Consider the following 16,405-nt stretch of genomic DNA (forward strand, 5'->3'; position numbering starts at 1 on the left):
ACAGGTCAGGATGCACCCTCCAGTGGAGGGATGGGACAAGTCCAGGGCTGCAAATAGAGAGATCGATGGCCGAGAACGAGCCATGGGCCACACTGAAATGCGTGGGAGCACCGGTGTTTAAGAGGCTAAGGTCGAGCTGAGCCAACACATGCTCCACGGCCCGACCACGATCATCGGAGACAGTCCCACCCCATAGAGGGTTGTGGGCATTGAAATCGCCCAGCAGCAAAAAAGGTGGCGGCAGTTGTGCTATCAGAGCAGCCAGGACATGCTGCGCGACAGTACCATCAGGTGGAAGGTAAATACTGCAGACGGTGATAGCCTGTGGCGTCCACACCCGAACAGCGACAGCCTCTAAAGCTGTTTGTAGAGGTACAAACTCGCTGTGAAGAGAGTTCAGGACATATATGCAGACGCCACCAGACACCCTTTCGTAAGTTGCCCGGTTCTTAAAATAACCCCGATAGCCACGGAGGGCGGGGGTTCGCATTGCTGGAAACCAAGTTTCCTGCAGAGCAATGCAAAGGAAAGGATGACGGCTGATAAGTTGGCGGAGCTCAGCTAAATGGTGGAAGAAACCGCTGCAGTTCCACTGGAGGATGGTACTGGCCATTGCTGGGAAAGGCGTGACGGGACAGGGAAGGCAGATTACGCCACTGGGTCACCCGCTGCCTCCAAGTGAGCACCTGTGCCAGTGCTTTCCATGGCGTCGGAGGGACTGGCGAGATCGAGGTCCTCAGCGGACGCCAGGATCTCCACCTCGTCCTCAGACGCAGAGCTTGTAGGCAGCGGTGGAATGGGTGCCACCGCAACGTCGGTAGCCTTGGGGAGTTTCTTCTTCTGCTGCTTCGCGCGCTGTGCCTTTGGTGGTTCAGGCTTGGAGGGCGTCACTGGGTCAGTCTCAGGGACAGACGATGATCGTGTGTCCCGACGACCAGGGACTGGCGGTTGTTTGAGCCACTTGCGGCCGTCGGTTTTGGAACCTGTTGGAGCGTGCGAAGGAAGGTCCCCAAGGGACCCCTTCCTTACGAGAGGAGCCGAAGAAGTCGTACGCTTCTCCGGCTGGGAAGGGGGGACTGATGTCCCCGATGGTTGGGGGGGTGTTGCTCCTGAAGTAGATGGAGCAGGAGCAACAGGAGGTTTAGTGCCCCCCACCATCAAGGGGGCAGGTGTGGGACTTCGACTCTGAGAGGTGACCAGAACGGATGGAAGTGGAGAAGGAGTGACAGTGGCGGCATAAGAAACTGGCATGCGCACCGGATGAAGCCGATCATATTTCCGCTTCGCCTCAGTGTACGTCAGGCGGTCGATAGTCTTTATTTCCATGATCTTCCGCTCCTTCTGCAGGATCGGACAGTCTGGCGAGCAAGGCGGATGGTGCGCACCACAGTTCACACAGATTGGAGGCGGCGCACAGGGATGATCAGGATGGGAAGGTCGACCGCAATCGCGACAGACGAGGTCGGAAGCACAGCGGGAAGACATGTGGCCGAACTTCCAACACTTGAAGCACCGCATCGGGGGAGGGATATACGGCTTGACATCACAACGGTACACCATCACCTTGACCTTCTCAGGTAACGTGTCACCCTCGAAGGCCAAGATGAAGGCACCGGTGGCAACTTGACGATCCCTCGGACCCCGGTGGACGCGCCGGACGAAATGGACACCTCGGCGCTCCAAGTTGGCGCGCAGCTCGTCGTCGGACTGCAAAAGCAGATCCCTGTGAAAGATAATGCCCTGGACCATGTTCAGACTTTTATGGGGCGTGATAGTGACGGAGACATCCCCCAGCTTAGTACAAGCGAGCAAGGCCCGCGACTGGGCGGAGGATGCCGTTTTTATCAACACCGATCCGGACCGCATCTTGGACAAGCCCTCCACCTCCCCAAACTTGTCCTCTAAATGCTCTACAAAGAACTGAGGCTTCACGGATAGAAAAGATTCCCCATCAGCTCTGGTACAGACAAGATATCTGGGCGAATACGTCTCAGTGTCACGCAATGCCTGTCGTTCCTCCCATGGTGTGGCGAGGGAGGGGAACGATTTGGGGTCATAAACGTTACCTTTAAAATGGGCTCTCGAACGCTTAGAGACTGCTGACGGCTGGCCGCCAGCGACAGATGATGTACCACGCTTCATTGCGGGTCATCCGCCCTGATGCCACCTACTCCGACCAAGGGCCCTCCCCACGGGCGCCACCCAGCCACAGCAAAGGCCACCTGGCAGGATGGCCATTGCCGGGAGTCCCGATGCCCCAGGGAGATGGGCATCTACTCCTTGGCATACGTGGGGAGTGAACGGCGCAGGCATCAGTAGAGCGATCCCTGTGTTGTCAGGGGGCTACAACCAAGAGGGTACATGGCGACCCCACCACAACGGACTGGCTACCGTGCTGGATCTTAGGTGCAAAAATGGCCAAGGTCGTCGTCACAGTTAAAAGAAACACTGCAGAGTGCAGCGTGGTAATCGCCCATGAGATCGAAAACGAGCGGGACACCATCGCAACGACGAGAAAGACGGCAAGAGGTCTAATTGCACGAAGGATACAGTGCACCATGTAAGGTGCCCTTCCCCAATTGGCTCGCTCTTCGGAATAATTTGGATAGATGGAGGTCAAACCCGAGAGGGGACCATCACATAAGGCCGAAACGTTTGAGACTCCTTTTAGTCGCCTCTTACGACAGGCAGGAATACCGCGGGCCTATTCTTACCCCCGAACCCGCAGGGGGGCCCTGTGTAGTCAGGGGGCTACCACCAAGAGGGTACATGACAAACCCAGCACAACAGACTGGCTACCATGCTGGATGTCGGGTGTCAAAATATCCATGTACATCACGAGGGCAAAGATGGAAGTGCACAATGGAGGGAATGTATGCTACCCGGAACACACTGCAGCCAATGTGGCCAGAAGAATTGTTGAAGTCCAACTCCATGACAATATCGGGTGTGCCAGATCTTAGGAAAAGATGGATATATAATACACCACGCAAGGCGTCCTTCCCCAAATGGTACGCACAAACAGAAAATTTTGAGCGGTAGTGGTCAAACCCCTTAGGGGATCAACACATTAAGGCCAAAACGCTTGAGACTCCTTTAAGTCACCTCTTACGACAGGCGGGGGGGCAGACAGCGCAGCGCGGGGGCGGGGGCGTGGCGCAGACAGCGCAGCGCGGGGGCGGGGGCAGACAGCGCAGCGCGGGGGCGGGGGCAGACAGCGCAGCGCGGGGGCGGGGGCAGACAGCGCAGCGCGGGGGCGGGGGCAGACAGCGCAGCGCGGGGGCGGGGGCAGACAGCGCAGCGCGGGGGCGGGGGCAGACAGCGCAGCGCGGGGGCGGGGGCAGACAGCGCAGCGCGGGGGCGGGGGCAGACAGCGCAGCGCGGGGGCGGGGGCAGACAGCGCAGCGCGGGGGCGGGGGCAGACAGCGCAGCGCGGGGGCGGGGGCAGACAGCGCAGCGCGGGGGGCGGGGGCAGACAGCGCAGCGCGGGGGCGGGGGCAGACAGCGCAGCGCGGGGGCGGGGGCAGACAGCGCAGCGCGGGGGCGGGGGCAGACAGCGCAGCGCGGGGGCGGGGGCAGACAGCGCAGCGCGGGGGCGGGGGCAGACAGCGCAGCGCGGGGGCGGGGGCAGACAGCGCAGCGCGGGGGCGGGGGCAGACAGCGCAGCGCGGGGGCGGGGGCAGACAGCGCAGCGCGGGGGCGGGGGCAGACAGCGCAGCGCGGGGGCGGGGGCAGACAGCGCAGCGCGGGGGCGGGGGCAGACAGCGCAGCGCGGGGGCGGGGGCAGACAGCGCAGCGCGGGGGCGGGGGCAGACAGCGCAGCGCGGGGGCGGGGGCAGACAGCGCAGCGCGGGGGCGGGGGCAGACAGCGCAGCGCGGGGGCGGGGGCAGACAGCGCAGCGCGGGGGCGGGGGCAGACAGCGCAGCGCGGGGGCGGGGGCAGACAGCGCAGCGCGGGGGCGGGGGCAGACAGCGCAGCGCGGGGGCGGGGGCAGACAGCGCAGCGCGGGGGCGGGGGCAGACAGCGCATCGCGGGGGCGGGGGCAGACAGCGCATCGCGGGGGCGGGGGCAGACAGCGCAGCGCGGGGGCGGGGGCAGACAGCGCAGCGCGGGGGCGGGGGGCAGACAGCGCAGCGCGGGGGCGGGGGCAGACAGCGCAGCGCGGGGGCGGGGGCAGACAGCGCAGCGCGGGGGCGGGGGCAGACAGCGCAGCGCGGGGGCGGGGGCAGACAGCGCAGCGCGGGGGCGGGGGCAGACAGCGCAGCGCGGGGGGCGGGGGCAGACAGCGCAGCGCGGGGGCGGGGGCAGACAGCGCAGCGCGGGGGCGGGGGCAGACAGCGCAGCGCGGGGGCGGGGGGCAGACAGCGCAGCGCGGGGGCGGGGGCAGACAGCGCAGCGCGGGGGCGGGGGCAGACAGCGCAGCGCGGGGGCGGGGGCAGACAGCGCAGCGCGGGGGCGGGGGCAGACAGCGCAGCGCGGGGGCGGGGGCAGACAGCGCAGCGCGGGGGCGGGGGCAGACAGCGCAGCGCGGGGGCGGGGGCGGGGCAGACAGCGCAGCGCGGGGGCGGGGGCGGGGGCAGACAGCGCAGCGCGGGGGCGGGGGCGGGGGCAGACAGCGCAGCGCGGGGGCGGGGGCGGGGGCAGACAGCGCAGCGCGGGGGCGGGGGCGGGGGCAGACAGCGCAGCGCGGGGGCGGGGGCGGGGGCAGACAGCGCAGCGCGGGGGCGGGGGCGGGGGCAGACAGCGCAGCGCGGGGGCGGGGGCGGGGGCAGACAGCGCAGCGCGGGGGCGGGGGCGGGGGCAGACAGCGCAGCGCGGGGGCGGGGGCGGGGGCAGACAGCGCAGCGCGGGGGCGGGGGCGGGGGCAGACAGCGCAGCGCGGGGGCGGGGGCGGGGGCAGACAGCGCAGCGCGGGGGCGGGGGCGGGGGCAGACAGCGCAGCGCGGGGGCGGGGGCGGGGGCAGACAGCGCAGCGCGGGGGCGGGGGGCGGGGGCAGACAGCGCAGCGCGGGGGCGGGGGCGGGGGCAGACAGCGCAGCGCGGGGGCGGGGGCGGGGGCAGACAGCGCAGCGCGGGGGCGGGGGCGGGGGCAGACAGCGCAGCGCGGGGGCGGGGGCGGGGGCAGACAGCGCAGCGCGGGGGCGGGGGCGGGGGCAGACAGCGCAGCGCGGGGGCGGGGGCGGGGGCAGACAGCGCAGCGCGGGGGCGGGGGCGGGGGCAGACAGCGCAGCGCGGGGGCGGGGGCGGGGGCAGACAGCGCAGCGCGGGGGCGGGGGCGGGGGCAGACAGCGCAGCGCGGGGGCGGGGGCGGGGGCAGACAGCGCAGCGCGGGGGCGGGGGCGGGGGCAGACAGCGCAGCGCGGGGGCGGGGGCGGGGGCAGACAGCGCAGCGCGGGGGCGGGGGCGGGGGCAGACAGCGTAGCGCGGGGGCGGGGGCGGGGGCAGACAGCGTAGCGCGGGGGCGGGGGCGGGGGCAGACAGCGTAGCGCGGGGGCGGGGGCGGGGGCAGACAGCGTAGCGCGGGGGCGGGGGCGGGGGCAGACAGCGTAGCGCGGGGGCGGGGGCGGGGGCAGACAGCGTAGCGCGGGGGCGGGGGCGGGGGCAGACAGCGTAGCGCGGGGGCGGGGGCGGGGGCAGACAGCGTAGCGCGGGGGCGGGGGCGGGGGCAGACAGCGTAGCGCGGGGGCGGGGGCGGGGGCAGACAGCGTAGCGCGGGGGCGGGGGCGGGGGCAGACAGCGTAGCGCGGGGGCGGGGGCGGGGGCAGACAGCGTAGCGCGGGGGCGGGGGCAGACAGCGTAGCGCGGGGGCGGGGGCGGGGGCAGACAGCGTTGCGCGGGGGCGGGGGCGGGGGCAGACAGCGTTGCGCGGGGGCGGGGGCGGGGGCAGACAGCGTTGCGCGGGGGCGGGGGCGGGGGCAGACAGCGTTGCGCGGGGGCGGGGGCGGGGGCAGACAGCGTAGCGCGGGGGCGGGGGCGGGGGCAGACAGCGTAGCGCGGGGGCGGGGGCAGACAGCGTAGCGCGGGGGCGGGGGCAGACAGCGTAGCGCGGGGGCGGGGGCAGACAGCGTAGCGCGGGGGCGGGGGCAGACAGCGTAGCGCGGGGGCGGGGGCAGACAGCGTAGCGCGGGGGCGGGGGCGGGGGCAGACAGCGTAGCGCGGGGGCGGGGGCGGGGGCAGACAGCGTAGCGCGGGGGCGGGGGCGGGGGCAGACAGCGTAGCGCGGGGGCGGGGGCGGGGGCAGACAGCGTAGCGCGGGGGCGGGGGCGGGGGCAGACAGCGTAGCAAAGTGCTCTTCCAAGCAGTTAGCAATTACGTCGCAGTCAGTGGAAACTGCTCCATTCTGTGAGGGCGGTGGGACACTGACAGGGGTCCGAGAGCCATAGGGGCAGGGAATCTTTGCCCAGACTTGCGAGGGAGTGACATGATGGCCAATGGCGGACACATACCGTTCCCAGTACTCCTGCTTGCGTTGGTGAATAAGGCGGCGGGCCCATGCACCAGCCGTTTGAAGGCGATAACGTGTTCTATGGAGGGATGTTGGTTGTGCCACTGGAGTGCCCACCAGCCACATTTATTCGCTTCAGCGACCTGAGGCGACCACTAAGGCACTGTCCTCCACCGAGGGGACCCAGAAGAACGGGGAACTGCAGATTCTGCAGCTATTAACGAAGTCGGTAGTGACTGAGTGAACCACCGTATCAATGGTTATATGAGAAACAGGGCAATAGCAGCAGTGGAGGAGAACAAGTCCCAGTCAGCCTTATTCATAGCCCACCTACAAGGGCGCCCAGGAGAGTGACGCTGTGGGAATGTCAGAAAGATTGGAAAGTGGTCACTACTACACAGGTGGTCATGCACACTCCAGTGGACATTTTTTTTATTTTTTTTACATTTAACCACATTCGAAACCCACCGCCTTGATAACTATGGTGGGTTGTTAGCTTACTGACTTCAGTATGTCTGCAGCAAGTCATGGTCTCTTAGCCGTTGCAGATGCTCACAAATGGTTTGTTTGCGAGTAGCTGCACCGTTCCCGTCCCTAGCCACGTGGAGGCGGACCAGATCTGAGCTATTACATGCTGCATGCGTGGTTTGCTATTTCACTTACACAGTGTTATCATGTTAATAATATTTAATATAAAAAAAATAAAACTGAATAAAAAAAAATAACAAAAATATTAACGTATTGATTTATAAGAAGCAAATATACAATATAGAACTACGTAGGATATCAAGGAAATATGAAGCATCGTGATTTACAAAAGAAAAGAAAAAATAAAAGCACTATTACTTCACACAAATAGAGTCAGGAAGATATTTACATCTATGAGAGTTGCTATAGGAGTTGCTTTGAGATTGTTGCTTAGAAGCTTGGTTATCACAATTACACAATTACACAATTACACAATTACAATAAGGAAAATATTTACATCTATGAGAGTTGCTATAGGAGTTGCTTTGAGATTGTAGCTTAGAAGCTTGGTTAAAAACAGGGTCACATTCCTATTACAGACTACATTGTCTACTTCAGCAAGGGGCAGAGTCGCTGCCGTATTACAATGTGTTTAAATACACCCTAGTCTCATTATATACTGTTTTAGAACATTTAATGTAATCCTTAATAATGTACTCATACTGGTATTAATCAAGGCCTGTCACACTCTCTTACGACTAATAAAACTGATAACATGTTAACATATAAATTTTGAGATTGGTTATTGCAGCTAGCTTCAAACAGTTACTAATATTTACACAAATTTACTGATAGTCATACAATTGGTCTTCTAATGGGTCCTGGCCCCATCTAGTTAAAGACTGCACTACAAAGATATAAAACATTTTCATAGATATAATACATAAAGGGGGGAATGTGGCTCTAGGTGGTGCAAGTATATGTAAGATATAAACATAAAGGTTCTAAGCAGTACACTTATATACAACACCATACAATTGGTCTTCTAAAGGGTCCTGGCACCATCTAGTTAAAACTGCATTAAAAAGATATAAAACATTTTAATAGATATAATACGTAAAGGGGGGAATGTGGCTCTGGGTATTGCAAGTATACGTATGATTTAAACACTAAGGTTCTAAGCAGTACACTTATCTACAACACCCATAACAGCTGGCACAGGCCCTTCAAAAGTAGCTACTTTGGAAATTATAGTTCCTGTTCTGGGCATTACAAAAATAAAACAAATTTACTGATATTTATACAATCTTCCTTCTGTAGGGTCCTGCCACCATCTAGTTCAAATTGCATTTAAAAGATGTACAAAGAAAATTAATGATACACAAACATAAAAGGCTATCTGCAGTACAATTGTGTTTAATGCACATCACAGCAGGCACAGGCCCTTCAAGTACAGCTACTTTATGATATAGTACAATTACTAAGGGTGTAGTGGGTTTTTACGCCTTCAGACATTTCCAGATCTTTGTTTTGAGTCTGATTCAGTCCTTTCTAGTGTGGAGTTTTCCTATAGCTGACGAACCTTCATAATTAGTGCCAGGCTAGATGCTTCAATTTAGTCTCATTCTAGGTCCATTTCACTTTGTGTATCACTTTCAGAATTAGTATCAGTACTTGTTTCTGTAGTGTAATTTAGGCCTTGTGTACAATGATGTCTCTGTCTCCTACCATTGGGATTCTGCCTTCTAAAAAGGTCATACATTTCTGTAGAGACCTTGTCTGTTATGTCATTGAGTGTGTTCCATGAGTCTTGGTTACGTATTTGTTGTTTTATATGTGTGTCATCTAGAACTTGCCGTACATGCGTAAGGGTGTTACACGTAAGTGCGACATGTTCAGGGGTCCCCAGGTCCCCACAGACACACATGTCACTCTCGGCTAATCCAACACGTGTTAAATGTACTGGATACGGCCCATGACCCGTTAAAAAGTGGACCATCCCACGGCTTGGGTCCACATGTGTTAGTGTGTGTGTGTGTTTGAGGTTTACGGGCGCTAAACAGCGAGGTCATCAGCGCCCAAACGTATAAAAACAGAAACACATGCAGTGAAGGGACTAAGACGAACAGCGAACAAGGGGAACAGCGAAAAGACGCAGTTCCAAATCCTCACGTACAGAGGCTGGTTGGTTGGTTGGGGTTAAAGATTAAAGGGACCAAACTACAAAGGTCATCGGTCCCTTATTTCATAAAAACACAGAGCACAGGGGAACTATCCACCAGTCAAGCGAAGCACTAAAAGAAAAACTCCAGGGGAAGAAAAGCCCCATGGTCCATTGTAAGACAACATGGAAAACAGAGCACAGCAACAAAAACAACATAGAGAACAAAGGCAGATGGAATTAAAACTGCACAGCAGAGAACTGTGGCTGGCTGATCACGAAAATAATAGGATGAGCCAGCCACTCTGCAACACGTTAAAACCTCCAGCCTAAACGTTTAGGGCGGAGTCGAATCACAACACAAAACTAAGTAAAAGAGAACGTACAGAGGCAAAACAAGAGGAGAAGGAGTGCACTAAAAAAGGAAAGGAAACACAAGGAAGGGAGGACAGAAACCGAAGGGAAACAAGGAGGTATTCGTGACTGGCGGACCTCTTACCTAAAATCTGGGTGAGCCAGTCATCCAGCTGCACATTAAAACCCTCTCCCTAACATCCGTGGCAACAAATTGGACAGGACACAAAACCGTAAAACCTTCACCACAGACGATGCGTCGTCTTGCAAAATAGAGGGCAAATCCGGTGGCAAAGAAACCACCGCCCTCTGGTCAGAGAATAAAAGACAATCAAGTAAAATGTGGCGGACAGTAATCTGGACGCCACAAGCACTGCAGATTGGGGGATCCTCCCGCCGGAGTAGAAAACCATGTGTGAAGGGACTGTGCCCGATGCGGAGGCGAGTGAGGAGAACCTCATCCCGCCTGCATGACTGGGAGGAAGTACGCCATGGCCGCGTGGTGGCCTTCACCAGACGCAGCTTATTTTCACCGACTGCCAGCCACTCCTCTTCCCACTGACGCATAACGCGAAAACGCAGGAGGGAGGTAACAGCATGGAGGGGGACGGCACATTCAACAACGTCAGGGAGGGAACATGCATCTTTGGCAGCCACATCCGCCAGCTCGTTTCCCGTAATTCCCACGTGCCCCGGCACCCAGCAGAAGGAAACCTCCTTCCCCTGCCGCTGCAGGTGGAGTAGGGCATCATGGATGTTCTGGACGACCGTATCCGCTGGGTACAAGTGTTGCACGGTCTGAAGGGCACTCAGGGAGTCAGAACAGATGAGGAACTTACGACTGGGGACACATCTCATCTGCTCCAATGCCCGCATGATCGCAAACAATTCGGCATCAAAGATGGTAAACGCCGCAGGAAGCCGTAACTTGACGAGTCGATCAGGGAAAACAACAGCACAACCAACAGAGTCCCCCTGTTTAGAGCCATCCGTAAATACTGGTACATGGTCGGGATGCTGGTTTAAAATATCGTAAAATAAGGCGGTAAAAACAAACGCAGGAGTGCAGCTCCTCCGGTACTCCAACAAGTCTAAAACGACGCTGGGCCTCTGGAGCAACCAGGGAGGCAGGCGAGTAAAACCTTGTCGTTGGGGGGCCACACGCTCCACACCAAGGGACTCAAGCAAATGCTTGGCACGAATCCCAAACGGTCTCGTTGCCCTGGGACGACTGGAAAAGAGACGTTCCATAGGCGGTCGGGCAACGGTAGGGTACGCAGGGGAGGTAGGACAGGCAAGGAATTGACACACCCGTCGCACCATGAGGAGTTTCCGCCGGATGGCGAGCGGCGGTTCCCCTGCCTCAGCACACAGGCTGGGGATGGGACTAGTACGGAAGGCACCAGTGGATAGCCTGATACCCTCATGGTGTACTGCGTCAAGAATCTTCAGATACGAAGGCCTTGCTGACCCATACACGGTGCAACCATAGTCAAGTCGCGATCGGACGAAAGCCCTATAAAACTGCAGCAGACGCGCCCGATCTGCTCCCCAGGACCGATGGCTCAGACACTTCAAAATATTCAGTGCCTTCAGGGCCCGCACCTTGAGGTCTTTAAGGTGAGGCAACCACGACAACTTTGAATCAAAAGTGAGGCCCAGGAACCGCACAGTGTCGCTAAAAGGAAGAATGGTGTCCCTCAGACGCAATTCAGGGGAGGTAAAAGCACGTCGAGAACGATTAAAATGAACACACACACATTTGTCTGCAGAAAAGCTAAAACCCGTCTTCGCAGTCCATGCCTCTAATCGCCGTATCGTAAGCTGCAACTGTCGACCAGCAGTGACAAGACTGGAGGAAGAACAGAAAACAGCAAAATCGTCCACAAACAAGGAGCATTGGGCAGGACTCCGGATAGTGGACGTAATACTGTTAATGGCGACGGCAAAGAGGGTGACACTTAAAACGCTTCCCTGAGGAACACCATTCTCCTGCACATACAAATCAGATAGCACATTACCAACCCTATAGCGAAAGAGGCGGTGGGAAAGAAAGGACCGAATGAAGATGGGGAGACGGCCACGAAAGCCCCACTCATGGAGTTGATTGAGGATATGGCGGCGCCAAGTAGTGTCATACGCCTTATGAATGTCAAAGAATACACCTAGACAATGCTGGTTACGCAGGAAGGCCTGCTGGATGGCCGCCTCAAGCAGGGTCAAGTTGTCTATAGTGGAACGCCATCTCCGAAAGCCACACTGAGAGGGGCTAAGGAGCTGCCTGGTCTCGAGCAGCCAAACCAGGCGACGATTGACCATGCGTTCCAACGTCTTCCCGACACAGCTCGTCAAGGCGATACTTCGATAACTACTGGGATGCGTTCGGTCCTTCCCTGGTTTGAGGAGGGGTATCAAAATCGCTTCCCTCCACGAGTCAGGGTACGTGCCGGATAACCATATCATATTAAAACAATTCAGGAGAACTTCCTTGGAAGGCAGTAACAAGTGCCGCAGCATGCTATACCGGATTTGATCATGACCAGGCGCAGTATCATGAGCCACAGACAGCGCCGAATCCAGTTCCCACATTGTGAAGGGGCAGTTGTAGGGTTCAGAATTAGGAGACCAGAAGTCCAAGTGACCCCTCTCGATGGCAGTGCGGTAGCGGCAGAAATCTGGATCACAGTTAATAGTGGCGGTAGATTCCGCAAAATGCATTGCCAGTGTCTGGGCAATGTCTCTCGGCGCCGTGAGGAGACTTCCCTGATGCAGCAAGGCCGTGACGGGTAGCTGGCCGAGTTTCCCGGAAATCCTCCTGATGGCTTCCCATACTTTCGTAGAACTAGTGGAGCGGGAGATGGAGTTCAAGAACGATTGCCATGACCGTCGTTTGCTCTCTTTAATCACGCGTCGCGCTTTAGCCCTTGCCACCCGAAAGGTTGCAAGATTGTCAGCCGTGGGACGACACTTGAAGCGGCGCAGAGCGGCACGGCGGGCTCGGATGGCTGAGCGGCACTCAGGGGTCCACCAAGGGACAGGACGCCTCTTGGGATGACCGTGGGATTGACAATTCAGCCGCACGGGAGATCACAGCTGTAACATGGTCTACCCATTCGTGGACGCTGTCACGGTGTTCCAAAACGGCCAGGTGGCTAAAAAGTGTCCAGTCAGCCCTGCAGAGGTGCCACCGGGGCGGTACCGGAAATGCCATAGCCTCATCCAGTAGGCGAATCCAAAGGGGGAAGTGGTCACTAGAATGGAGGTCAGCATCAACCTCCCATAGAGCAGAATCCGCTAGTGCTGGAGAGCAAAAGGAAAGGTCAATAGCTGACGACGACCCAGAAGCAGTACAGAAATGAGTGGGGGCACCAGAGTTGAGGATGCACAGTTCTTCAGACACCATGAGGCGTTCCAGAATGCGACCCCTGGGGCAAGTAGTCGACGAGCCCCATAAGACATTATAAGCATTGAAGTCCCCCAGAAGAAGAAAGGGGCGGGGAAGTTGGCCAATAAGGTCTGAGAGAGCCTCAGAGTCTATCGCATCCTGAGGAGGTAAGTAAAGTGAACAGACTGTGAGCCTCCGACCCACAAGAAGGTCAACTGCAACTGCTTGCAAGTCTGTAACGAGAGGGAGCTCAGATGAGGGGTGCATGTCACGGACAAAAACCGCAACACCACCCTTTGCCCTTTCCCCCGTCAGATCATCTTTCCGATAGACGGTATAGCCCCGTAAAGAAGGAGCATCAGTGGCCCGAAAATGTGTCTCTTGGAGACATAAGCACAAAGGGAACTCACGTACAAGGAGTTGTAGTTCGGCCAAATGCGTCCTGAACCCATTCAGGTTCCACTGTAAGATGGGAGCCAGTGATCAGGGTGGCTGAACTTTCACCCTGCCTCTGTGTTTTGGAGGAGAGCCCGTACTGGCCGGAGATTTATTCCTGGGGCGAGAAGAGCGCCCCCGGTCGGCATCAATGTCCATCAGCTCCGATGACGACCCACGGGAGATGTCAGACAGTACGATGGTCTCGTCATCGGACCGACCCTGATCAGTCTCCGCAGGTGGCAAAATCTTCACCTTCAGCGTCTTGGTCTTAGGGGGCTTAGAATGCAGAGCCTTGTCAGCAGTTGGAGCTTTACTCGCCTGGGCAGAAGGCGCCATAGGGGAAGAGGCAGGAAGTACCCCAATGTCAGCAACCACGGCCTTGTCCGACGTTGCGGGGAGAGCTGCAGGTTGCAAAACAACCGCAGCAGCACAAGTGCACTGGCAAACGCAGGTATTAGTGCTAACACTAGCAACCTCCGTTTGCGTAGCAACAGTGGCCATTTGTACCGGTTTTTTCAGAACGGAAGCGAAAGATGTAGTAAACACAGGAGGTTGCATGGCCTTAAAGAGCTTCTTGGCCTCACCATAGGGTATGCGCTTAGATGTTTTAATCTCCTGTATCCTCCGTTCGTCGAGATAGATGGGGCAGACCCGGCTCCAGACAGGGTGACTCCCAGAACAATTCACGCACTTCACAGGCGACGAACAATCAGCTCCTTCATGGGCAGGCTGACCACATTTACCGCAAGTGGCTATCCCATTGCACCCCAATGTAGTATGCCCAAAGCGCTGACATTTAAAGCAGCGCATTGGGTTGGGGAAATATGGCCGTACTGGCAAACGTAAGAACCCCGCTTTAACATGCTCTGGAAGTCGCGGGCAACTGAACGTGAGAATAAACGAGTCGGATTTTACTAGGTCCCCATCGACTCGCCTCATAATATTCTGCACATCAACAATACCTTCGGCAGCCCACTCAGATTTCAACTCGTCTGTGGAGATATCCGCCAAGTCCCTACATGTCACAACACCCTTACTATAGTTGAGTGTGGAGTGGAGCTCGGTCTCGATAGCGTACTCTCCGAGACAGGGTGCTTTCCGAAGAGAAGCGACTTGACGGGAACTAGAAGTCTCAACTAAGAGAGTACCATTGCGCAGTCGCTTAACAGATTTCAGTGTACCTGCAATTCCTTCAAGACCCTTGTGGATGTAAAAGGGAGAAACCCTCTCAAAGCTACCCCCCTTTCGTTTAATAATCAAAAACACATTCTGATTATCAGCATGTGCTCTGTTACAACAGTCTGATAAATCTCTAGCAACACCAGGAGCTGGAGGACTCGAAGCACGAAGTCGCTTTTTCGAAGGGGTGTGTTTGCCTACCAGCGGCCCACCCAATCCACTGGTAGGGGGAAATGTAGAAGTCGAAGGGTCCATTGCGGTCCCACGAGCAGCTAGGGAACTAAAGGTCCGCTCAGACAGAGCCCCGCGTGCCTGAGTAAGCCGTATACAACTGGGGCGTGGCAGGTGCCCCAGAGGTTGCCCGCTTGCGACTGTTCCACCTCAACAGCCATGCATCTCATAGGCGCGGAGCACACCGGAAGATTGAGGGTTTTTTTATAGAGGTTTGTTCCATCCTCGCGATCCGGGCGGCCAAGCCAAGACCCCCATTCCCTGAGACACACAACATTCCACCGCCGCGCCGCACGGTGGTCGCTGAAGTGTACTCAGAGCTTACGGTGACGGGGGACAGGTGGCGCTTACCAGTCCCCAGCTCAGGAACCCCGGGGTCGCCAAGCCCGTACCCAGCAAATGAATGCTGAGCCCCTGGGGGCACGTATCACTAGGCATTGCATCGCTAATGACACCCTAAGACCGGAGCAATTCGGCTTGCAAACACCACTCGACAACACAACTACTCCTCCGCATAGTCGAACATATAACACACGGCTACAACTTTAACAAAGCCACAGGGGCCGTGTTCCTGGACATCGAAGAGGCTTTCGACCGTCTCTGGCACAACGGACTCACACGCAAACAAAGCGAAGGTGGTTTCCCGGACGGACTCTTACGGCTCATACACTCATATCTAACGAACACATGTTTCAACATTAACGTGCAGGATAAACAATCAACACAACACGGTATCCAAGCTGGAGTACCCCAAGGAAGCATTCTAGGGCCCAACTTGTTTATCCTGTACATTAATGACTTCCCAGCAACACAAACACGACGGTAGCCGTCTAAGCGGATGACACCGCCATCCGTGCCCAAGATTGGAATCCGTCGAACATCAATTCACGAATACAGACAGCACTCAGAACAGCTGAGCCTTGGTTGGAGCGATGGCGTATTAAAGTAAACGTCGACAAGGGCCAAGCAGTTCTGTTCACACGCAGACCGAAACTACTGCGGACACATAAACACTGCAGACCAATAACACTACATACACGACCAATACGTTTCCGAGAGAGAGATACCTTGGTGTCTTGCTGGTCCGGAAACGCACATGGGGGGACCACATCGAATACGTTCCAACCGAGCGACGCAAGGCTGAAGCAGCTCTACCCAATGCTCAACAGGGAAAGCACACTGAATAAGAGGGTGTTGAGGTCCATATACTTGACACTGATTAGACCTCTGATGACGTACGCAGCTCAGGTCTGGGGATATGCAGCTCCTACACGACTGCGCCGCCTGCAGATCATACACAACAAGGTGCTACGAACAATTAGCAACGCTCCACGCTACACACGCACAGTAGATCTTCGCCATGAATACCGCCTTGATACCCTAAAGCAAGTATTCAAAAAACACGCCACACGACTATACAGGAACTCGAGACACTAACAATCCTTTCATCCTCACTCTGGGAAACTACGGTCACGACCACAGGTGCAAACACAAGCGGCCAAAGACACTGCTAGCTAGGGCATAGCCACCTATGGTTAACATACGCAAACAAGCGACAAACGTCGGCAATCCCCTGCATATCAGCAACACTGACTAGTAACTGCCAGCTGCTATTACAGCCGACCAACAGGCCACAGCAGGGACACCGACGAGCTCGCCCAAAGACGCACAAACAATCCGCCAACATTCCCTCATTCTGTGCTTCCGGTGTATGACCTATTGGACACAAGATCGATAATAAAC

The 16,405-nt window shown here is 57.4% G+C and overlaps 1 protein-coding gene across 1 annotated transcript in view; it reads right to left on the reverse strand.

The window, feature by feature from the left end:
• Positions 1-3,108: 3,108 nt before the first annotated feature.
• Positions 3,109-16,405, reverse strand: part of LOC126456629 (uncharacterized) — a 151,212-nt gene continuing 137,915 nt past the window's right edge. The window contains exon 3 of the mRNA XM_050092373.1: positions 3,109-6,292. Within this exon, the coding sequence (XP_049948330.1) occupies positions 3,109-6,292 (3,184 nt within the window). The remainder of the gene's footprint in view (positions 6,293-16,405) is intronic.

Source organism: Schistocerca serialis, chromosome 2 (genome assembly GCF_023864345.2).
Source record: "Schistocerca serialis cubense isolate TAMUIC-IGC-003099 chromosome 2, iqSchSeri2.2, whole genome shotgun sequence".
NCBI classification, from domain to species: Eukaryota; Metazoa; Arthropoda; class Insecta; order Orthoptera; family Acrididae; genus Schistocerca; species Schistocerca serialis.